Here is a 26,085-nt window from a genome sequence, read left to right on the forward strand (position 1 = left end):
TCATAATATGATTTTATACGCCAACCCAAATGACAATAGAACACTGTTTATGATATGGACACATACATATGGGTATTTAGGAATAAAAGGGAAAAAACACTTCAATGAGAACATGCAGAGAACTGTCAGAACAAGCCAATAAATATAATTATAACATTTTTTACACTGACATAATCTAAATTATAATGTAGGAGCATTCCATGACGTTTTCCTAGACGTACACAGGGAAGTATTCTATACAGATCTCAATTCCCCCAATTCACCAAATAAAATCTGCCATCTTATAAGTATTCCTTTTCTTCCCAGTCAGCTTCTTCTTTAAAACCTACATGTATCTGTAATCTGAGTTTCAATTTTATATTATAAGAAATGAACCTAATCCTAATTCACTACCTAAAAGGAAATATGCATACCAACCTTTATTCATTTGTATACGCCCTAGATGTCAGAAGAATGAAAACTTTATCAGATTTTAACTCATTTAAAAATGCATTTGATTCTTTTTTTAGTTTTCTTGTTTGTTTGTTTTTTGAGACAAAGTCTCGCTGTGTCGCCCAGGCTGGAGTGCAGTGGCACTATCTTGGTTCACCACAACCTCCACCTCCTGGGTTCAAGCGAGTCTCCTGCCTTAGCCTCCCAAGTATCTGGGACTACAGGTGCATGCCACCACGCCCAGCTAATTTTTTGTATTTTTAGTGGAGATGGGGTTTCGCCATGTTAGCAGGATGGTCTCGATCTCCTGACTTTGTGATCCACCCGCCTCAGCCTCCCAAAGTGGTGGGATTACAGGCGTGAGCCACCACGCTTAGCCTGATTCTTATTAGAAAGAGTGTTAAGCTTAGATTAGTTGATTTGAAAACTAATCTATGAATATTAACAATCTTTATAAAGTTACATTAAAATTCATGAGCCAGGCTGGGCACAGTGGCTTGTGCCTATAATCCCAGCACTTTGGGAGGCCGAGGTGGGCAGATCACGAAGTCAAGAGATCGAGACCATCCTGGCCAACATGGTGAAACCCCATCTCTACTAAAAAAACAAAAATTAGCTGGGCATGGTGGCGTGTGCCTGTAGTCCCAACTACTGGGGAGGCTGAGGCAGGAGAATCATTTGAACCCGGCAGGCGGGGGTTAAAGTGAGCCGAGATTGCGCCACTGCACTCCAGCCTGGTGACACAGCAAGACTACGTCTCAAAAAAAAATTTAAAAAATAAAAAAATCCATGAGCCAGGATGGAACTTGCACAATGAACTTTTGAGGTGCTTTTATACCATTTTAGAATGATATCAGTAATCTGCTTACATTTTCTTTTTGTGTTGAAGTAAATTTTAAAATTATTATCAAATATTCAAAAACCACTTACAAAAAAAAAATCACAAAAGTAACTGTTATTTTATCTATACTTCCCATATCCTCCTTTTCATAATCACTATTATCTCTACCCAGCCAATGACATCATTACCCTGAGAGCTCAAGAAGACTGAGAAAATAAAATCCCTTAAGTAGATTACATTCGCTTCCTATTCTGAATTGGTTTTACCTGAATTAATCTAAATTAATAAAACATTTACAGTCAATTATACCAATAATAAGATTCAGCCAATCTGCTTTGGTATTTTAATATGATTAACATCTTAATTTATAACTTATGCAAATTTGGTGCTATAGTTTTGATCTTTTTTAAAGTTTCCAATTTGCTACCAAAATCATAGTTTTCCTTATTTTTTGACCAAAACATCATCCAGAAATTTCTAACAGGTTCTACTTTTTTCCCATTTAACTTAAGCTACCATACTTTTTTTCTTCTGCTATTAGTGTTCTGTTTAGTTATGCTCTTGTAATAAAATCAGTTACAATATATAATCCAAAACATCATCCTACAAAATACTTTTAACTGTTCTACCTATCCTTTTCCTCAAGAAAAAAATTCATCTCTGCCACTATACGTCTAGCTTCAGACTGGAAAATTCTCCAAATTCTCATAAAAAGATAGGTATTATGTACTGTAAATCAGATACCACTCCAGACTACAGTCACGAAGCCCATATGAAGTGCTTGGATGCCTGGTCCTTTGTTTATTTGTTTAGAAATGGGGTCTTGCTATGTTGCAGGATGAACTTGAGCTCCTGACCTGGAGTGAGCCACCTGCCTCCGTCTCCCAAGTAGCTGAGAGTACAGGTGCACACCACCACACCCAGCTTGGCTACCTATTTTGATAAATGAAGTTTCCACTACACCTGGGGTTTGTTTGCTGGCACTGCAATCATCAGTGCTCTGAAAAGCAAGGTAACTTTCAATCCCTTAGCTCCACAAAAACTACAATTAGAGGCAGAACAGTTTTAAGCTGGAAGAGGCTAGCAGCCCTAAGGGGTACCACTGGACCTCATAAGCAGAAATACATCACATACTCAAAATTTTCATCATGAAAGTTTCCTACATTTATAAAAATGTATCTAAATAGTAAAGAATTTTTACTAGGATTAAACAACAAGTATAATGATTCTTTTTCTCCATTAACAGCTAAGGATACATTTGCATGTTTATTATTATATAAGAGTGACTACAGTCCTTCTGATAAAATACTCTCTTTTCTTCATAATCAATGGCAAAAACTAAAAGATTCCTCCAAGAATTATAGATACTAATCTCCAATTAAACATAAGCTATCTCACCAGAAATAGACTGAAATACTAAGATCTCTAAGAAGACAAAAAGCAAAGAGGAAACTGACAGAACACTACAAAATGCTTCTGATATTAATGAAAAGAAATCATATTGCTCCATCAATATTAACTCAAAGAAACTTATCAATTAGAGAATGATAAAATACCATATTTATTTTTTTAATTTAAAAAGTCCTCATAATACTAGCCTATTGACTTGTATAAATAACAGCTAGTATTTACACTCTCAGGAAAAAAATAATAAAATAACTTTATCATTATGTGAAGCTGTAATTTTGTGCATAGGGTCCATGATATAAGACTGTTACACCTCACAGAATTATACTGTACAACTTTTATATCTATACACATTCCCTCAAACATAGATGTTTCATTGGTTTCCAAGCTATACTAAATAGCATTAAAAAGGTTTTTCAGTATATTTTTCATCTGGCAATATTATTGTTGAAGCTTACAAAATGAGAAAGTTATAAATAATGAACATTTTATGAGATGTCTACCTGTTTCCACATTCTCGGTCTCAACTTCTTGTTCTTCTGCCACATCTTGCATCATATAAGTCTCATCATCATAAACCAGAACCTGGGCTGCATAGCCCTGCTCTAATCTGGCACTTGGAACTGGCTCCACAATCACTGCTGGATATTCAGAAACCTTTTCACTTTCCTATAAGAGCAAATTTAAAAAACAATCAACCTTTGTATTTACAGATTCTGGATTCACTTATAAATCCTTGAACTAATACAGTCTCAAGCAGTCCACATAATGAGTTTCAAATATTATAAATATGAATGTAAAAACCAAAACAAGAGATGGAAAGGGCTAACTTTAATAATCCTTTCAAGTTTCAAGAGGTAAGACATAGATTAAACATTTTAAATAATCTGTGCTTTAGGATTAAGTTGACAGATTAAAAACATGCATATAATTTCACTTAATCATGAAAGCCGACTAAAACAACAGTAAAAGACTATTTTATACCTAAACCCACAAGGACAAGAGGTGAGAGCAACAAACAAGAAGAGATAAGAACAACAAAATGTTGTAAGACAAAGTGTCTGGATGAGTATTGAGCAGGTTAGCAGACCCAGCAAAGCCAAATCAGTCTGGCAGAAAAAAAAAAAAAAATCTGAGAAACAACACACTGTACAGTGGAGAATCTACAGAAAGCAACACCAATTACACGCACTTTGATTCCTCAACCTTCTCTCTCCTTCATGATGCTAAGCAACCAGACCTCCTCCACCTCGGCAGAAGACGGGCTACTTTCCAGAGAGGGAACAACAACAGCATCTTTGAGGCATAATAGGTACAGCTGCTAGCATCATACTCTACCCAAAATGGAGTTTCCAACTAGCTTTTTAATCCATCACTTTTAATCATGAGCAAACAGCCAAATATTACTGAGCATCCAAGGAAAAGCCTCTAACACAGAATGTACATATACATATTCATATTCCACAGAGAGAAGATACTATAAAGTAAGAACAGATCACAATTCAGTAAAGAACATTTTAAAATACAGATAAAATAATTCTTGGAAATTAAAGATATAATAGCTAAAATGAATAAAGGATTGGAAGATAAAATTAAGGCAATCTCCAGGAACCAGAGAAAAAAAGATAAAGCAATAGAAAACACGAGAGAAAAGATAGCAATATTAGATGACCAACCATTCCAGAAGGTCCACTATCTGAATAACAGAGTTCCAAAAAAATAAATCATAAGGAAAAAACAAGAAATAAAAAGGGGGAAAAAAAGGTTTGGAAAGAAATCAACAAGAAAGAAGTAAATCAATAAAATTTTCTAAGACTGAAGGATATAAGCTACCCATCTGAAAGGACCCACCAAAGTGTCTATGCAAAAAAATTAAGGAACACATACACTGAGGCATATCACTGTGAAACACCTTCATATTGGGAACAGAAAAGATTCTACAAGCTTCTAGAAAAAAAAAAAACACAGATTACTATAAAGAATCAGGACGACTTCAGTTTTCTCAACAGTCATACTAGAAGGAAGATGACAGTTGAGCAATTTCTTCAAAATTATGAAGAAAAATTATTTCCAATCTAGGATTCTTCACCCAGTCAAATCATCTTATAGAAGTAGAATAAAGATATCTTCTCAGACATGGAAGATCTCAAACATTTACCTTTCATGCATCCTTTCTCAAGAAGATACTGGAAAATGTATCCCATCAATAAGAGCGTGAATTTTTTAAAAAAGATAACTATTGCAAATACAGGACACAAGAGATCAACATAGGAGATAAACAATTGGAACCTTCAGGAAGACTGTGAAGAGAGATTCCATGATGCTAGCTATGCACCAGATTTAAAGGGCAACCAGTCCAGAATGTAGCAGCGTGACTCCTGAGACAGCATGATGAACTGTCATCACTAAGATAACCATTGACATTGTTCTTAAGGACAGAATGCCCAGATGTCCGTTCTAGATTTTTGTTGATATTTGGCTTGCCCTGATGTACCCACTCACTCCACCCGCCCTGCTGCCTGGATCAGCTAAGAACACATTTCACCCCGCAGATGTGTTCTGCTTTGATCTACAATGTGCTGGAGGAAGATTACCATGGGCTTAGAAATAAAAGATACAAAACAGCACCCTTCATGTAACCATACACCTGCTTAACAAATATGCAATACCCAGTCCATACCATACTGTAGCACTGCCAGACACCAGAGCAGGATGTGCCTTACATTTCTAAAAACTCATGGCATTGCTCACTGATTACCTGAAGACAAGCTCATGACACTCAGTGAACCTGACACTAGACTATTCAGCTATCTTCTCCTGGAAGCCTTCATCTATTCATGATAATATTGTCCTTTCCTAACTCAATTAGCTTGGTAAACTATTTTTTCAAAATAAAATATTGTTTAGGACTATTTTCTTTTTTTTTTTTTTTTTTTGAGACGGAGTCTCGCTCTGTCGCCCGGGCTGGAGTGCAGTGGCCGGATCTCAGCTCACTGCAAGCTCCGCCTCCCGGGGTTACCGCCATTCTCCTGCCTCAGCCTCCCAGTAGCTGGGACTACAGGCGCCCGCCACCTCGCCCGGCTAGTTTTTTGTATTTTTTAGTAGAGACGGGGTTTCACAGTGTTAGCCAGGATGGTCTCGATCTCCTGACCTCGTGATCCGCCCGCCTCGGCCTCCCAAAGTGCTGGGATTACAGGCTTGAACCACCGCGCCCGGCCTAGGACTATTTTCATAGGTGGCAAAACTATAAAGAGAAGTAAAGAAATTATAATACATAAGTCCAAACAATAGCACCTCTGGAAACAGCGCCCAGCCGGGTTTTAATATTTCAATGGTTCCTTCTCTTTGACCATAAAAAAGCTAAAATCATTTTGCATTAAAAAATTCAGGGCTCACGCCTGTAATCCCAGCACTTTGGGAGGCCGAGGTGGGCAGGTCACCTGAGATCAGGTGTTCGAGACCAGCCTGGCCAACACGGTAAAACCCTGTCTCTACTAAAAATACAAAAATCAGCCAGGCATAGTTGCATGCGCCTGTAATCCCAGCTACTGAGGAGGCTGAGGCATGAGAATTGCTTGAACCCGGGAGACAGGGGTTGCAGTGAGACAGGATCACGCCCCTGCATTCCAGCCTGGCTGACAGAATGAGACTCAGTCTCAAAAAAAAAAAAAAAAAAATCAGGCCGGGTTCAGTGGCTCACACCTGTAATCCCAAAACTTTGGAAAGCTGCTTGAGCCCAGGAGTTCAAGAGCAGCCTGGGCAACATAGGGAGACTGTCTCTACAAAAAATAAAAAATAAATTAATAGCCGGGCGTTGTGGCTCTTGCTCATAGTCCTAGCTACTTGGGAGGCTGAGGCAAGAGGATTGCTTGAACCCAGGAGGTCGAGACTGCAGTAAGCCATGATCATGCCTTTGCACTCCAGCCCAGCAACTGAGAACAAGTCTCAATAATTTTAAAAAGAAGAAAAAAATTAAACTCTCATTTATTTTAACTGAACTTTTAACTGATCTTTAATTGAAGTTAAAAGGCAACAAGTCCAATTAAAGAAATTCTTTAACTGAACTTTAACTGATCGATTGAGACACATACTTGTATACATTTCTCAAAAAGTCTAACTCCTTGACTCATCTATATATACCTTGTAATCTATGTTCCACCACCTCACTGAAGCTATTCTCTAAAAATATTTTTTTTTGCTTTTTCTTTTTGAGACAGGGTCTAGCTCTGTCGCCCAGGCTGGAGCACAGTGGCACAATCATGGCTCACTGCAACGTCTGCCTCCCAGGCTCAAACCATCCTCCCACCTCAGCCTCCTGAGTAGCTGGGACTACAGGCGTGTGCCACCACGCCCGGCTAATTTTTTTATTTTTGCCAGAGACAGGGTTTCACCATGTTGCCCAGGCTGGTCTCAAACTCCTGGACTCGAGCAATCTGCCCACCTCAGCCTCCCAAAGCGCTGGTATTACAAGCATGGGCTACCACACCCAGCCTCAAAATGTTAATAACAACCAAATTCCATTTCAGTTTTCAATCTCTGTTGCCTCGCCGCAGACTCATACATTTATTATCACCCGCATTTAAAAAATTCATTCTTCCAACGTTCTCTATCACTCTACTTTCTTTTTTTTTTTTGAGATGGAGTTTCACTCTTGTTGCCCAGGCTGGAGTGCAATGGCACGATCTCGACTCACTGCAACCTCCATCTCCCGGTTTCAAGTGATTCTCCTGCTTCAGCCTCCCGAGTAGCTGGGATTACAGGCATGTGTCACCATGCCCAGCTAATTTTGTATTTTCAGTAGAGACAGGGTTTCTCCATGTTGGTCAGGCTAGTCTCAAACTCCCGACCTCAGGTGATCCACCCTCCTCAGCCTCCCAAAGTGCTGGGATAACAGGCGTAAGCCACCGCACCTGGCCCACCACTGTATTTTCAAGAGTGTCCTCTGACTCTTCTTTCATCTCCATAGACTCAAGTCTAGCCAACTTAGTGAGGTTCTATCTTCAGTGTCTCTATACTACCTTCTCAAGTAAGCCCACCCATTCTTATGGTTTCAAATAGCACCTCTATGCTGATAATGACTAAGTATTTGTCCTCTACTCTGACTCATCTTCTGAATTCCAAAACCAAATTTTAAACTACCAACTTTAACATCACTACAGGAATACTCAGCCAACACTTCAAGCTTAACATATCTAAATGGCACAAATTATCTACATCTCTCTGTTTCCCCACTCTGTGCTCTTTAAATCTTGGTTTCTTCATATTTAGAAAAGAGATTATAATATTTCTATCCTTTAAAGTCCCATGACTTTACATGCACAAAGTTCTTAGCATAGTATAAGTACACAGCACCGAGTAAGTTATTCAATTAGTGATAGCTGATATTATATTTTAACAATAGAAATCGTTTTCAAATCTACTATTTGCCCTCAACTTTAGAGGGCACCTTTTCACATCACAATCAGAACTGTTTGTGTTACTTCCTTGCATAAAAAGCTTTAATGAGGCCGGGTGCGGTGGCTCAAGCCTGTAATCCCAGCACTTTGGGAGGCCGAGACGGGCAGATCACGAGGTCAGGAGATCGAGACCATCCTGGCTAACACGGTGAAACCCCGTCTCTACTAAAAATACAAAAACTAGCCGGGCGAGGTGGCAGGCGCCTGTAGTCCCAGCTACTCAGGAGGCTGAGGCAGGAGAATGGCGTAAACCCAGGAGGCGGAGCTTGCAGTGAGCTGAGATCTGGCCACTGCACTCCAGTCCGGGCGACAGAGCGAGACTCCGCCTCAAAAAAAAAAAAAAAAAAAAAAAAAGTTTTAATGACTCCCCATTTGTCTAAAAGGAAACTTTGACATATGCTTTAACACTCTTTGAAATATAACCCCAACACCTGTCATGCGCTAAATTGTGTCCCCCAAAAAGATGAAGTTTTAACCCCTAGTTTCTGTGAATGTGACCTTACTGGAAATAAGGTCTTTGCAGATGATCCAGTTAAGACAAGATAATTAAGGTGAGCCCTAACCCAATTTGACTATGTCCTTACAAAAAAGGGAAATTTGGACTCTGAGAGACACAAATGGGAAGGAAAAGGATGGAAAGACCCAGGGAGAACACCATCTACAAGGCAAGGAATGCCTGAGGCTACCAGAAGCTAGGAGAGAGGCATTAAAGAGATTCTCCCTCGTAGCCCTAAAAAAAAAAAAGCAACAACAACAACAAAAAAAAACTCTATCAACACCTTGATTCCTAAATTCTGGCCTCCAGAACTGTAACACAATAAATTTCTGTTGTTTAAGCAACCTAGTTTACAGTACTTTGTTACAGCAACCCCAGAAAACTAATATACCACCTTCCTACCTTATTTCCCTACATTACTTAACATAAATTGATTAGTGGCATTGCTTCTAATTCCTAAATGTGAACATTTCCAAGACTTTTGTTCATGTTACTTTGTAGCCTTCACATCTGTCCAAATCCTTTTCATCTACTAAAGGCTTTTCATCAAGTGCCAGGGAATCTTCTATAATCCTCCAATCTGAATTAATTTTTCTATCCTACATATTTATAGAACAAGTTGTTTGCATAATATTACCACTGTTTATTGTCCTACATTATAATTATGTATTTACATATACAACTCCTAGACTGGCTATTAGGATATTTGAGAGCAAGAGTTATATCGTAGTCAATTTTTATATCCTCCTCAATAACACATGCTTCATATAAACTAAAGTGGCATTTAAATACCGATATTTGTAGCTTGACTCAAAGAATAATAAAGTCAACAAATCTTAATATTAACAGGTATATATAAGTTCAACATTTGCTCATCTATGGAGGCAAGTAACCTCATGAGCCTTTTTTCTGCCAAATGATAGAGACCAGAGGACACTGCATGCAGCTATTCAGATAATTATTGCCTTGTACTATGTAGAAGAGTAGCTATTTTTATGGGAGAAAAGGCGATAGAAGAGAAGAAACCAGGAGTCTTTGCTTAAAAATAAAATAGTAAAAATAACACATGTAAAAGGTTATTTTACTTAGCATTACTTTGCTCAAGTCACCATGGATCTTGGCACAAGCCGTCTAATTCCCTACAAGCTAGGGTACAAATAAAAAAAAATACAGGAAACACAGTTAAATTTGAATTTCAGAGAAACACTGAATAATAACTGTAAGAATGTCCCATGCAATATTTGGGACATATTTAAAGTAAAAAGTCATTTGTTGTTTATCTGAAATTCAAATTTAACTGGACATCCTGTATTTTATCTGGCAACCCTACTCTAAGTACTAACAGTGATCTCAAAAACTTCCATTTAAGGAGAGAGATTCTTAGTTTAAAGAGGCAAGACAAGTGCAATGCTGCAGTGTTTACCTAGAAAGTGCTTTTATATGCACTCAGTCATTGCTCTCCAGGTATCAGAAGTTTCCAAAGACAAGTACAATGAAATGACTGAAAGCAGTGGTATTGTAATCCTTTTCTCAATGTACTTTAGGAATATACAGAAAGATAATAAAATTCAGGAGTATGTTAAAAGTACATAAATTTGTTCCACATTTTCTCTTTTGCGGTAGAGTAAGATCACCTTCAAAAATCTTATCAAAACTGAAAAATACCACTTGGCAGGCTTTAGAAAGGACTCATCTCCCCTACCTCTCCATGGTTTAACCCCAGAAACCACTCCAAATAAACACATCACTAGAATAAATAATGATGCACTTGCTATGCAAACCCAGTTTTAAGACAAGTCCCCTAAGCTAGATGTTCATAATGCCAAGAAAAAAAAGAGATAGATAGAAAACATACACCCATACTAACAAACATCCATACAATGAGAAACTATTCAGCATCAATTAAACAATTAAGGCAGTTAGAGCTATATACTAGCTTGGAAAAATATCCATGATACAAACAAGTGGGGGTGGAAGGAAGAGGAAAATCAGCCATAGAATAGTACTGTTGTCTGATTCCACTTATATATTTATTTTACATATACATTTAAAAGTCTGGAAAAAATACACCTCAAATTATTAACCTGGTGAGAGAGGTGAGCAGACAAAAGATGGACTTTCATTTTCTCAGTATGTCTGAGTTTATTGTTTTTTACAATGATCCTGATAACTAAGAAACATCAAAATACTTTTTTTCATTTAAAAATAACAATTGGTACAAAAACCAAACCAAAACAAAACAAAAAAAACATAAAGCCAATAACCGGTAATTTGACAACTTTAAAAAGGAATCCATTCGCAAAATATAAAACTTGTTGGAGAATCTGCCTCACCAGATGAAAATCTTTTTATTTTTCTAATGAATTTTCACAAATGTAAACATCCCTGTAACTACCATCACAGTCAAGAAATAGAACATTTCCATCACTCCAGAAAGTTCCCTCATACCTACTTTACCCGTCAATCCCCACCACATGTGCGTGCACACACACACATACACCCAGACCTAGGCAACCACTGATCTATCCCTATAGATTTCTATCCCTATAGATCTGCCTTTTCTCAAATTTTATATTGAAATCAACAGTTCTCTTTTGTGTCCAACTTCTTTACTGCTGATATTTATACACATTGCTGCATGTATCAATAGTTCATTTCCCTTTATTGTTGAAAATTCTATTGTAGATATATCAATTGCTTATCCATTTGCCTGTCTTCATATGGCTATAATGCTCCTATGAACATCCCTGGTCTTGGCTTCCCTTCCTTTCCATTCCATTCCATATTTACCTAAGAGTCAAATTACCAGATCATATGGCAATTGTACATTTAATTTTGAAAGTACTCAAATAATTTTCCAAAGTGATTATATTACTTTACTTTTTTTTCGGGGGGGGGGATGAAGTCTTGCTCTGTCGCCCAGGCTGGAGTACAGTGGCGCAATCTCGGCTCACTGCAAGCTCCGTCTTCCCTGTTCACGCCATTCTCCTGCCTCAGCCTTCCGAGTAGCTGGGACTACAGGTGCCCACCACCACGCCCGGCTAATTTTTTTATTTGTAGTAGAGGCAGAAGGTTTCTCTGCGTTAGCCAGGATGGTCTCAATCTCCTGACCTCGTGATCCCTCGTGATACCTCGTGATCGCCTTGGCTTCCCAAAGTGCTGGGGTTACAGGCGTGAGCCACCGTGCCCGGCCTACATTCTTATAAGCAATGTATGAGAGGTCTAGCTGCTCCTTATCCTTTCCAACATGTGGTATTATTCTCATCAATTTTCCTCGTTCTGTGTGTTTAGTAGGATCGTCTTGTGGTTTTAATTTACATTTCCCTGATGGTTAATAACATTGAGCATTTTTACATGTATTTAATGTTCCATTGATCTACACGTCTGTTGGCACACCAATACCACACTGCCTCAATTACTGCTGCTTTATAGAAAGTCTTTAAATCAGATGTGTAAGCCCTTCAACTTTGTTCTTAACCACAGTATGTCTTCCAATCCATAAACTTGGTACATCTGTCTATTCAGGTCTTTAATATGTCTCAACAGTATTTATAGTTCACTGTACAGAGGTCTTTTATATATTTCATTAAACTTTTCCCTATTTTTTTTTTAAGACAGGGGGTTCACTATCTTGCTTGAGCTGCACCTGAACTCCTGGGCTCAAGTAAGCCTCCCACCTCGGCCTTTAGAGTAGCTGGGACTATATGCACATGCCAGGGAACCCGGCTGCTTTTTGATGCTCCATTAAATAGCACTGCTTCAGTTTCCGATTGTATATTGCTAGTATATATAAATAATTGATTCTTATACACTCACCTCATATCCTCTGGCTATTCTAAATTTATTAGTTCTAATAGTTGTGTCGATTTCTTAGGAATTTCTAGGTACACAGTTATATCATCTAGAAATAAAGACAGTTTTACTACTACTTCTCAAAGCTGTGAGTCTTTTATTTTTCTTACTGCCTTGTAGTAATGTTGCCAGTGCAATGTTGAATAAAGATGGTTAGGACAGACATCCTTGCCTTGCTCTCAACCATTAAGTATGATGTTGGCTGTGGGTTTTTCACCGATTGACTTCACCAGGCTAAGAAAATTGCCTTTTATTCCTTGTTTAGAGAGTTTGTATAATTAATAGGTGTTAAATTTTGGCAAATGGGTTTTCTTTAACTGCTGATATAATCACCTAATTTTTCTCTTTCACTCTGTTGATATGGTGAATTACTTGATTCATTAAACTTACCTTCATGGGATTAAAAAAAAATTGGTTATGGCATTCTACCGTTTATACACTGCTAGATTTGACTGCTAGTTTTTTGGTTTTGCTTTTTTGCTTTTTCATTGTTTTTGTTTGTTGGTTTGTCACCCAGGCTGGAGTGCAGTGGCACCATTACGGCTCACTGCAACCTCTACCTCCCAGGCTCAAGCAATCCTCCCACTTCAGCCTCCCAAGTACCTGGGACTACAGGTACATGCCACCATGCCTGGCTAGTTTTTTGTATTTTTTTTTGTAGAGACAGGGTTTTGCCACAGTGCCCAGGCTGGTCTTGAAGCCCTGAGCTCAAGAAATCCACCTGCCTTAGTCTCCCCAGTATAGAAATGGGGGTGCCCTGTGTGTCTGAGGCTGGTCTTGAACTCCTGTCCTCAAGTGATCATCCCGCCTTGGCCTCTCAAAGTGTAGGGGTTACAGGTATGAGCTACCACACCAGGCCCAATACTTCTCTTAATATTAAATTATTAAATTATCAGAATATATTTAAGTCATATTTGGTAGTTTGCATTTTTAAATACATGACTACATTTTATATATTATTCTGAAAAATAATTTTTGCAACTATACTCATTATGGTTTACTATTTTGTGACATTTTCAGAAATAGAATAATCCTAATTGTATTAAATGTATTACTTTTACAATAAGGGGAAAAGTTACAAAGAAAGCCTAAAAATAGTGATAATAAAACTCCAGATACCTACCACTTTTTAAATATTTATTTTTTCTTCAGGTTCTGGGACTATGATTACAAAATTTTGACAGGTCAGTTTTCATCCCATTCTACATCTTAGAATATATATACTATTATACATATACTATTATATATATATATGAATGAAACATTCCTGAAAAGCTTCTCCTAAGACAAAAATCTATCTTTCGAATACCACCATCCTCAAATCTCCCTTTGTAAAATCAAACCATGTTTCCAGTATTAGTGGCTTTTCTCTCTTCCTGCAATTCTCTTCCCCTAGATATTTCTATTGCCCCACCCCTCACTTCATTTAGCTCTAAACGTCACGTCACCATTTTGGTGAAGCCTTCCTTGGCTGCCCTAATTAAAGTACTCCCTACCAACTTCTCTATCCAACTCTAGTCCTGAATTATTTTTCATAACATTTATGAAATATTTATCCCCAGTGCCTAGAAAAGCACTTGATAAGACAGTTAAGTGGTGAATTAATATTTGTCAAAGGAAAACACGAATGAAAATAAGTGGCCACTTACGTAGCATAAACAAAAAACTCCCCAGAATAGTTTGCCCTATTCTGGGGCCATACTACCTGACATGCTCATTAAGGATATAGTCTTCTTCTGACTTACTTTATAAAATGTGATCACCCTATAAAACTACCACATAAATCACTAGTCAATAATAACTTGATAGTCATTTAATTTATGAGATTCTTTCTTCCACAATAATAAGTTCTCCTGGCTGTGAACACTGAAGTTCCACGTAAAGAAGAAAAATACAAGAAGTATTCCAGAAACAAACTGTTTGTCCTCATTTCCCCCATATTAATGATACCTTTTAATCAACACAAGGTAAAGATATTCTGCCTATTGTTTTTGGTGGCTCCCCTCATAGGGTTAAAACAGAGCAAAACTATATGGCAGGAGAAAGCATTTGAGGAAAAAGCAATATTTAGTCTGGGTAATCTAGGAGGAGATGGCAGTTCCCCAATCCATAATGTCTTCGGTGAGTCATTCCTGGAGGTGATCATACAGAAAGTGAATCTCGAGGGAAGAAATAAGACATTGACTATGGGAAGAAAGTATGTTCTGTAGCTGTGGCTTCTCTTAATGGACTTTGCACCAGTTTTGGATCTGAATACAAAAGAAACACAAGAGTTTTTGAGTCCACTGAGAAAAGAAAAGGAAGACCTTCACTATCCTATTCCCAACGAATTTGCCCACAGCTGATCTAGATCTTAGAAAAATGAGCAGACATCAAGGAGGCAAAAAAAAAAAAAAAAAAAAAAGATTCCAGACTACAGAACACACAGACTGATGTCCTAACTTGTTTCTCAAGCATGCCATTATACCGTTATACTGTTAGCAAGCACGAGTAACGCAGCATCTTTCACAGAAAATAGAGAAAACAGATTTTTTTTTTTTAAATATAGAAAACTCTCCATTTCCCCACCTCAGCTCTGAACAAATATTATCGGTTATTATGACAACACTGTTGAATTATAATTTAGATCCCTTCCAATATTCCCTTTTTTTTTTTGAGACAAAGTCTCGCTCTGTCACCCAGGCTGGAATGCAGTGGCGCGATCTCAGCTCACTGCAAGCTCTGCCCCCCGGGTTCATGCCATTCTCCTACCTCAGCCTCCCGAGTAGCTGGGACTATAGGTGGCCACCACCACGCCCGGCTAAGTTTTTATATTTTAAGTAGAGACAGGATTTCGCAGTGTTAGCCAGGATGGTCTCAAATGCTTGACCTGGTGATCCGCCCACCTCGGCCTCCCAAAGTGCTGGGATTACAGGCGTGAGCCACCACCTCCGGCCCCAATATTCACTCTTTACTGAATGCTGAGAATAGAAGCCAGGACCTGGAAGCCCCTATATTTCTAGTACTGTTATTTTTTATTCTCATCTAATTCTTCAATGTTATCAATAACAAAATAACCAAATATGCTAATGATTCAAAATTCTACATGCATAAAATTTCAAAACGTGAATTCATTTTCTAATTATCTAAATTTGTAAGTGTTGATATGAGATTAAAATACAATGGATCTTCACACTGATTAAGATACACAATAATCAAGAAACAAAGATAATAAGTAAAGCACATACAAAATTCTAACTTAGAATGAATCTAATTTAGGTATTTGGGCATAGTATATACCAACATCATAATCCAAGACAATGGGTTTTATCAGGGATTTAAATTTAACTCTCAACTAATACTATAGTGTTCTTTCCATTTGTTTTCTCCCTCCAAGTTCATTCTAATATATGTATGTTCCAACAATTCACGTGAGCTCTGCAGTACCTTCCTTAACCTTCTATTACCTAAATTATAAGGATACATGACATGTACATGTATAATTTCATGCTTTGTACATTTCTACTCTCAAATATCTGTTTCCTATTAATTTCAAAATTAGTTCATGCACAAATTTCTATGAAGAAAATAGAAACGTAATTCATTGAATGCCTAACCTCTTGATTTTCTACTCCATTGCTGGAAAGCTCCAAAATAGTACCTCCACTGTCAACCACTGCTGATGTCATTGTTATTCCCTGAGGAAGCTTCAAACGCTATTAATCAATGAAATTAAAGGTTCATTGATGGTTGCCAGTGTTACAGGTTTGCATTATCATGTTTTAAAAGTCAATAGAGATGGAGTGCAGTAGATATCCAGAAATCCAGTCTTCTAAAGATGATTAACCAGAGACCCTAAAAAGAGGAAGAATTTGAAAGGTTATTTTAAAAATTACAGGAAGGACATAAATAAAGTGTAACTTATTTTGCAATCTAATTTTAACCCTGAACTAAGAAAAAGAAGATAGGCTTCTATATCCCTGTGCCAAAAGAGGGCAGTAATGAACATTCTGCCTCTTAAGAGTTAGTAATCAAGTTCATGAACATACTGAGTAAGTTCTTAACAAGCAATTGTACATAGGTAGTATTACGATATTCATATTCTAGGAAATAAAATGTTATAACTGTGCCAGGCACGGTGGCTCACACCTGTAATTCCAGCACTTTGGGAGGCCGAGGCAGGCAGATCATGAGGTCAAGAGATCGAGACCATCCTGGCCAACATGGTGAAACCCCATCTCTACTAAAAATACAAAAATTAGCTGGGCGTGGTGGAGTGTGCCTGTAGTCCCAGCTACTCAGGAGACTGAGGCAGGAGAATCGCTTGAACCCAGGAGGCGGAGGTTGCAGTGAGCCAAGATCGCATCACTGCACTCCAGCCTGGCGACAGAGCGAGATTCCATCTCAAAAAAAAAAAAAAGTTATAACTTTCTCCCTTTATAAAGATGTTGTTTTATTCCTGAAATATGTTAGTTTCTAGAAATGTTAAAGATCTCTTATTCATTTAATATATAAAATGTGCCAGACTGAGAAAACGTTGAAACCGATTTGCCTATTTAACAAATTAAAAGATTACTGATTCTTAAATATTTCATTCTTCTTCTTTGCCGCATCTGGTTTGTTTGTTTGAACAATCAGAACTGTCTTTTTGCTTATGGCAGCAATCTCATTTTGTATTCACACTTTGAATACACTATGAATACAGGAACTGTATGTAAGACATTAATTTGAATTGCTTATATTTTCAAATAAAGTAGTTTAAAATTAAAGTAGTTACCACTTGGAATGCCTTTGATATTATTTTATCATACTTTCCTCAATTGTTTTGATATTAGTTCTGTCATACTTTTCCTCAATTATTTTGATATTAGTTCAAGATGCAATTTAGCAAATGGTTTCAAGTAATTTCTTAACCTCTTACATTTTTTCCCCTTCCTAAATCATCTGGATTTATGCATTAAATTATTCCTAAAAAGTTACTTTTTATTTGTTTTCATTTATGCGAAAATTTTCATACAGAGGAAGTATGGAGATTTATTACTAACAGAATTTTTCATGTCAAAAAGAATGCAGAAAAATCGAGCATATTTGAAGAGAAAGTATACAGTTCCCATAAATCATTCCATTAATATTATGCCCTTGTATTATGTTTGCCTGCTGGCATCATACAGATATGGAAATAAAACAATAAAGAATTTCCAGAAACTTCTAGAAAAATGAAATACCTAAAAAAAAGCAGAAATTTCATCCTACTGATCAGTACTATTAGCCTCCTTTTTGATCTTACAAACATAAAATGGAATAGAAAGTCTTTGTATCTTAAGAAGAAAAATTGATAAAATTCCACAGTCCCATCATACTATCACCATATAAGGTAATATAAATAACTATTCCCAATATATATAATAATAGCAGAAATAAATGTTACTTACAGTTTGTATGTTAAGTAGTCTAAGCATCCTTCACTGTTTTCACAACTTCGGAAGAGGTAAAATCTGAACCAGTAGTTCTTTGGAACTACCAGCGGGAGGGGAAAAAAGACAGTATTAATATAATTATATTAAAAAGCACTATGCTCAAATAGATGTGTCTGAGATAGAAAATACTTAATAAAACAAATCACTTCCAAAGCCATATATCACACATTCATATAAGGAATACAATAAATTATTTCCAGGTTTTTGAGAAATCAGAGCTTTTCTCAAACTTTAAATTTTTTTTTTTTTTTTTTTTTTTTTGAGGCGGAGTCTCGCTCTGTCACCCGGACTGGAGTGCAGTGGCCGGATCTCAGCTCACTGCAAGCTCCGCCTCTCGGGTTTACGCCATTCTCCTGCCTCAGCCTCCCGAGTACCTGGGACTACAGGAGCCCGCCACCTCGCCCGGCTAGTTTTTGTATTTTTAGTAGAGACGGGGCTTCACTGTGTTAGCCAGGATGGTCTCGATCTCCTGACCTTGTGATCCGCCCGTCTCGGCCTCCCAAAGTGCTGGGATTACAGGCTTGAGCCACCGCGCCCGGCCTCAAACTTTAAATTTTAACTCACCACTACAAAACAACTATTGAGTGAGGACAGAACCAACGTATGAAGCCTATGCTCCATATTATGGGCTGCATTTCAAACAGGTTCTTGTTTTTTTTTTCCTCCATTAGGCAAGTTCTAATAACAGGTTCTTACTAAGTGGTTACAGGTATAACCTCTGCTCCCCAGGAATATAAAATCAAGTTTGAAAAGTAAGACTAGCCCAAAAAACTACTATAAAAATTTTTAGAGTTGGGGTCTCACTCTTGTCACCAAGGCTGGATCACAGAGGTGAGATCACAGCTCACTGCAGCCTCAAATTCCTGGGCTCAAGCTATCCTTCTGCCTCAGCCTCCTGAGGAGCTGGGACTACAGGCATATGCCACCACGCTCAAGTCAGTATTTATTTTTAACTTTTATTTTTAAAGATAAGATATTGCTGTGTTACCCAGTCTGATCTTGAACTCCTGGCCTCAGGTGATTCTCCCACCTCAGCCTCCTGAGTCACTATTAGACATGTTCCTGCTATCTCACCCCACCGACTTAGCATCAGCACCCATCCAAACATCCCAAGCCCTACTTCTAACTCCCAAGCCTCCTCAAATAGTCCTCCTTCTTTCAAAGGCTTAAAGACTTAAGCACTTGACTTAAGCACTTGATCGTAGGTCTTGTTCCATCAATTATTCCCTTTTTCCTTAACCTTCTCTTACTACCATTGGGCTCCTTTCCCTCAACATACAAGCATTTGCAAGATCCTCTCATCTTAAAAGTAGAAAAGTTGACTGGGCAAGGTGGCTCAGGCCTGTAATCCCAACACTTTGGGAGAGGGAAGCAGAAGGATCACTTGAGCCCAGGAGCTCCACACCAGCCTGGCCAACATAGGGAAATCCCTGTCTCTACAAAAGCGCGGTGGCTCACGCCTGTAATCCCAGCACTTTGGGAGGTCGAGGCGGGCGAATCACAAGGTCAGGAGATCGAGACCACAGTGAAACCCCGTCTCTATTAAAAATACAAAAAAGTAGCCGGGCGTGGTGGCGGGCGCCTGTAGTCCCAGCTACTCAGGAGGCTGAGGCAGGAGAATGGCCGTGAACCCGGGAGGTGGAGCTTGCAGTGAGCCGAGATTGCATCACTGCACTCCAGCCTGGGCGACAGAGCGAGACTCTGCCTCAAAAAAAAATAAAAGTAAAAATACAAAAAATAAAAAACTTAGCCGGGCCTGGTAGTGCAAACCTGTAGTCCCAGCTATTTGGGAGGCTGAGGTGGGAGGACCGCTTGAGCCCAGGAGGTTGAGGTTACAGTGAGCCATGATCCTGCCACTGCACTCAAGCCTGGGTGACAGGGCAAGATCCTGTCTCAAAAACAAAAACAAAACAAAGGAAAAGTCCTCTTCCATAATCCTGCATACCCTTCCAGCTACTGCTCCAGCTCCTTTCTTTCTCAGGTAAGTTTCTAGATAAGAAATCTTTTATACTCTGTCTCCCCTTTCTAATTTCTCAAGTACTCCTCCTTCTATCAAAGTTTGGCATCCATCCCCACTCAACTGAAACTTTTACTAAATTCCGCTTGCAGAATCCAATGGATACATTTCTCTCTTCATAGGACTTGATGCCTCTGAAGCATCTGACACTGTTAATCACTCCCTTCTTGAAACTCTACCTTGAATTTATCTTTTCCCTCTCTGGCTACTCCCTTTCAATTCCCCCTTGCAGGCTCAACCCTCATTTTCAAGGAGACTGGAACAAGAGTACAAATGGAAGCCTACATACCATGTGTCTAAATATTTTTAAAAGTTCTAAATCAAGCTGTTAAATTATTATTCCCTCCTCCTACCTTGACTAATAACAACCTGAAAGGCCAAGTTCTATTTTTGAGTTCTCAGGCTCCCTTAATGTTATGTAGGGACATAGGAAGGAAAGTCCATACCCCTTCCCCTTGTCTGCAGTCAACTCCTTTTCTCTTCCCACCTTTAGCTCTACTTTATACTACGAAGGACTTCATATGCACACATATATAAAGCCTACAGGTCCAAGCTCTGGTCACATGACTGCAAATAGCTGCTCCTTGGCCATCCCTTAAACACAGGGGATCCCATATGTGTTGTACAGTCAAGAGAGGAGAGAATCAGAGGAGAGAGTTGTGAAGGGACACATAGGCAGGAAATTCTAGGATCAAATATTCAAGGATTAATCTAGAAAGAGACCAGGTAGACTAGTCACCTTGGCCCCCACAAAGTCTTCACTCTATGGGCACGGGTGTAGCTTCTGGAGGAAGACCATATGAGGACCTTTAAAGCATAGGTCTTTTGTTCCCAGTTGGCGAAGTCTTAGGACAGTGCTGCTCTCTGGTCAACCCTTACAGGTGGTTGTTTCCAAGATCCCATCCCTAGTCCTTTTCTCTTCAGATTGTTTACACTCTTTCTAAGGTATGAAAACTCCTACAGCTTCACTCAAATCTCTCTTCCAGATTTGCTACTCTACTTCACTGAAATTAGATAAGGTATACATAAATACTAAGCATTGATGCCAGGATAACCCAAGCACTCCACTCATTAATTCAATCACACAACAAATACTAAATGAGCACTATTATACGACAGCACAATTTTAGGTGCCTGGGTCCAGTAGTGAATAAAGACAAAGTCCCTGTTTTTATGGATCTTATACTGCAGAGAAGAGAGAAAAAAATAAAATAGTATACCATACGTGTAGATGATGCTGAAGGCTAAGGAGTTAAATTAACCAGAGACAGGGATTATACGGCAGGAGAGTTGCCAATTCAGATTGAGTGGTCAGATAAGGACTCACTAAAAAAGTGACATAAGAGTAAAAACCCAAAAGTAGAAGTGAGTTGTGGCAATGCCTGGGGGAAGAGCCTTCTAGTCAAAAGAAATTCAACACCCTCAAGAGGATGTATGCCTGACTAGTTAAAGGATCAGCAAGGGAACCCAATACAGCTGAAGTGAAGTGAGCAAAAGGAAGAAAGAATAGTTGAAGAGGACAGAAAGGGAAGGGAGCCAAGTAGGTGCCCTGTGAGGACTTTGACTTCAGAGGGAAGGAAGGTTTTACACAAAAAGATGATCTGATTATTATAAGGATCATTCAGATGCTGGGTTGAGAACAGACAAGGGGACAAGAGCAGAAACAGGTGTCAGTTAGCAGGCTACAATAATATATGTTGTGCAAAAGTAATTGCAGTTTTGCCATTACTTTTAATGTAATGCAAACTACTTTTGCACCAACCTATAATTAAGATGAGAAGTGATACTGGCTGGGACCAGAGTGGTAATTCTGGAGGTAGTGAAAAGTGATCATAGCCAAGCATGATGGCACACCCCTTTGTCCCAGCTACTCGGGATGCTGGGCAGGTTGAAGCTGCAGTGATCCAAAATCTCACCACTGCACTCCAGCTTGGGCGACAGAGTGAGACCCTGTCTCAAAAAAAAAAAAAAAAAAAAAGTAGTCAATCTTTAGATATATTTTGCAGATAAAAGGATGACATTTACAAGCAAAATTGATGTGGATTGATTAGTCTGAGAGAAAGAAAGAAACCAAGAACGAATCCAGGCTGGAGGATTCTCAGAAGATGATGGAATAGGATATACCAGGAATCTGTATCCCTATCTAGACAACAATTGCACTGGCAGACTCTACCTAATGTAATTATTTTGGAACTCTGGAAAATACTAAAGGCTTGCAACCTCCAAGGGAAGGCTTGGACAATAAATTGTGGTTAATTTCGGTCATTCTAGCTCTCAGCACAGAATCAGCTACCCATCCCCCAACTCGAGGGTAGACAGCTGTGCATGTGTTCCTGGAATAGTGTGCATGCAACTTGTGAGGGCCATGGTAAGCAAAAAGGACTATTTTCCAAATATCAGGGATCTGTGCTCTGATCACTGATTATTGCTTCTGATCACAGAGGAGCACACAAAGAAATGAGTAGATATTATTGTTAAGCCTCTTCCCCCTCTGGCTGAAGTCACTTCTAGGGGACTTAAAAGGCCAGCAAACCCCATTTTACTCTTTTTTCCCTTTTGAGAGCCACACATTAAAGACTAAGACATTTGGCTTGGCGCGGTGGCTCACATCTGTAATCCCTGCACCTTGGGAGGCCAAGGTGGACAGATCACTTGAGGTCAGGAGTTCAAGGCTAGCCTGGCCAACATAGTGAAACCTCATCTCTACTAAAAATACAAAAATTAGCCGGGCGTGGTGGTGGGCGCCTGCAATCCCAGTTACTCGGGAGGCTGAGGCGGGAGCTTGAGCCCAGGAGGCAGAGGTTGCAGTGAGCCAAGATTGAGCCACTGCATTCCAGCCCGGGCAACAGAGCAAGACTCTGTCTCAAAATAAAAAATAAAATAAAATAAAGACTAGGACATTCAAAAACTATATATATGGAAAAATGTAGAAAGTGGCCACACAAGCCCAGGCTCAGAAAAGACCTGAGAAGACCTTAAATACACCTTAGGCTGATCCTTGCCACAGAGTCAGCCTACAAAAATTTAAATTTTAATTAAAAAAAAAAAAATCCCGCCCTCCCGAAAATGGCAGATTGGAGGTAGTGTTGGCATGCCTCTCCCACTTGGAAAGAAAAAATAGTGGGCAGAGACTCGAACTGTGAACTTTTTTCAAAGAAGCAATACAGGAACTTAACAGAAAAATGGAAAGAAATCACAGATCCTTTGAAAGAAGGGGCGGGCTGCAGTCTACACCATGAGCCAGGTAAAAAACTGTAAGTCCCCAGAGTATGAGAGAGAGAGAGATTACCTCCAGAGTATACACCCCCATTATGAAAACTGGAAAACCAGCCCACAGGGGAAGGCCTTAACCCCACCCAGTGCTCAAACTGATATAGGGAGCGGTGGAGAATATACAAGTAGGACCAGGAGCAGGAAGAGCCTTTTGTGTATTCCCAGTCTCCAAACCAAGGGAAGCTATTCCTGATTCTGTCACAGGGGAGTTCAAAGTTCTGCCAACTAACTCAGGCAGTGGCTGCAGGTTGAAAGAAGCTCCCAATTTGAAATTCAAAATATAATCTCCAGTGGGGATGAACTGCCTTGGCCTGAACTGGGTGGACGAATGGGAAGTGTGCTGTAACCACAGGCACAGGAGCTGGGTGCTCTGGCATTGCCAGTGGATGAAAAGGGGCATGGCCTGAAAGCTGAGGTTCCTGTATATAAACAGCTTGGAATTTAGTTAGCTGCTGCTAGTGAACACTGTGAGTGAGAGACCTGCCCTGACAAGTGTGTAGGAGCTGAATGAGACTTACTCCCACCTGCTACTCCCCACTCCCTGCATGAACTCTTCTGTGAAGTCGAGGTAGCTAAGCTCTTTCCTGAAACATTACCCCAGTGGCTAGGGTATGGCTCCAAAAGCCCAACATGGGTCTGTGCTTACACCACACATGCAGAGCCAAAGAGCAGGCCTGCCTGACCAAGCCCCCACCTGGCTTTGCCCCTCCACCTGCCCTGGTAGGTTAACACAAAAGACAGAAACTTTTGGGAGCCCTATGGCCTCACCCATCATCTGATAAACCAAAATACTTCCCATGGGTAACAAAGGACAAGCACAAATCCCACCACTTCAACCACAGCTGGCACTCTTTTGCACGCACCACCTCCTGGCTGGAGGCCAACAGACACAGTTTATTACAGCATCTACAGGTAAAATAACATTGCACCCAGGAAGAAGAAAACTTATGAACAACCTCAGCTATCAGCACTGTCAGCAGTACCCTGGCTAACCAGGATGTCCGGAGTCTGTCCACATGACCAGTTTATTAATACTACAACCAGCATTTAAGAAAGACAACATACTATGGCTATTTACAACCAAGGAATCTCACAATGTATGTCATTCCCCTGTTACCTCTATGAGAGCTCATGCTGGCACACATTGCTGGGAGACCTGAGGACAGATAATATCACTGGATCCCTTGCAGACATTCCCCAGAATCAGCCTGGAATGTGGCAGCCCCACTGGGCAGCTAGACCCAGAGGAGCAGCAGTACTCACAGTCGTCTGGCTCTCAGGGACTTCTACTCCTAGCGGAAGGGGGACAGCACCATATCAAGGAATCAACCTGTTCTTCATTCTATGAAGTCAGTATCACCCTGATACCAAAACCAGGAAAAGATATAACAAAAAGAAAAGAAAACTACAGACCAATAAACCTGATGAACACAGATGCAAAAATCCTAAACAAAATACTAGCTAACCAAATCAAATGGCACATCAAAAAGATAACACACCGTCATCAAGTGGGTTTAATCCCAAGAATGCAGGGATGGTTTAACATATGCAAGTCAATCAATGTGATATATCACATAAACAATTAAAAACAAAAACCACATGATTGTTCCAATAGATGCAGAAAAAACATTCAATAAAATCAAGCATCGCTTTATGATAAAAACACCTAACAAACAAGCCACAGAAGGGAATTATCTCAAAATAATAAAAGTCATATATGACAAAGCCATAGCCAACATCATACTGAATGGGAAAAAGTTGCAAGCATTCCCCCCGAGAACTAGAATAAGACAAGGATGCTCACTTTAATCACTTCTTTTCAACATAGTACTTTAAGTCCTGGCCAGAGCAGCCAGGCGTGAGAAAGAAATAAAGGGCATCCAAATTGGAAAAGAGGAAGTCAAACTATCGCTGTTTACTGATGATATGATCGTATACCTAAAAAACGCTGAATATTCCTCCAAAGACTACTAGATTTGATAAGTGAATTTAGTAAAATCTTAGGTTACAAAGTCAGTGAACACAAATCAGTAGCACTGCTAGACAACAACAATGACCAAGCTGAGAATCAAATTACGAACTCAGTCCGTTTTATAACAGCTGCAAAAACTATATAAAATACCTAGGAATGTACTTAACCAAGGAGGTGAAAGATCTCTACAAGAAGAACTACAAACACTGATGAAAGAAATCATAGATAACACAAACAAATAGAAACACATCCCATGCTTCTATCATGAAAATGACCATACTGTCTAAAGCAATCTACAGATTCAATACAAATCCAATCAAAACAGCAACATTATTTTTCACAGATTTAGAGAAAGAAAATCATAAAACTCATATGAAACCAAAAAAGAGGCTGAATAGCCAAAGCAATCCTAAGCAAAAAGAACAAATCTGAAGGCATCACATTATCGGACTTCAAATTATACCAGGCTATAGTTAACAAAATAGCATGGTACTGGTATAAAAGCAGGCATGTGGACCAATGGAACAGATTAAAGAATCCAGAAATAAAACCAAATATCCACAACCAACTCTCTTCAACAAAGCAAGAAAAACATAAATTGGAGAAAGGACACCCTATTTAATAAATGCTGCTGAGAAAACTGGCTAGCCACAAGTAGAAAAATGAAATTGGATCCCTATCTCTCACCTCATACAAACATCAACTCAAGATGGATCAAAGATTTAAATCTAAGACCTAAAACCATAAAAATCCTAGAAGATAACCTAGAAAAAACTCTTCTGGACACTGGCCTAGGCAAAGAATTCATGACTAAGACCCCAAAAGCAAATGCAACTAAAACAAAAATAAATAAATGGGACCTAATTAAACTTAAAAGGCTTCT

At 39.1% G+C, this 26,085-nt stretch overlaps 1 protein-coding gene across 13 annotated transcripts in view; it reads right to left on the bottom strand.

The window, feature by feature from the left end:
• The window catches only part of ELF2 (E74 like ETS transcription factor 2), a 132,107-nt gene that overhangs the window by 63,523 nt on the left and 42,499 nt on the right, over positions 1–26,085 (bottom strand). For 9 of the 13 annotated variants that reach the window (XM_030917141.1, XM_010353488.2, XM_010353487.2 and 6 more), the window contains exons 2-4: positions 17,896–17,980; positions 16,081–16,318; positions 3,184–3,349 (exon numbers count right to left, since the gene is read on the bottom strand). In XM_030917141.1, the coding sequence (XP_030773001.1) occupies positions 3,184–3,349; positions 16,081–16,152 (238 nt within the window). In that variant the 5' untranslated portion in view covers positions 16,153–16,318; positions 17,896–17,980. The remainder of the gene's footprint in view (positions 1–3,183; positions 3,350–16,080; positions 16,319–17,895; positions 17,981–26,085) is intronic. The other 4 variants (XM_010353496.2, XM_030917142.1, XM_010353494.2 and 1 more) reach the window with 1 other exon arrangement.

Source organism: Rhinopithecus roxellana, chromosome 2, assembly GCF_007565055.1.
Source record: "Rhinopithecus roxellana isolate Shanxi Qingling chromosome 2, ASM756505v1, whole genome shotgun sequence".
Taxonomy (NCBI): Eukaryota; Metazoa; Chordata; class Mammalia; order Primates; family Cercopithecidae; genus Rhinopithecus; species Rhinopithecus roxellana.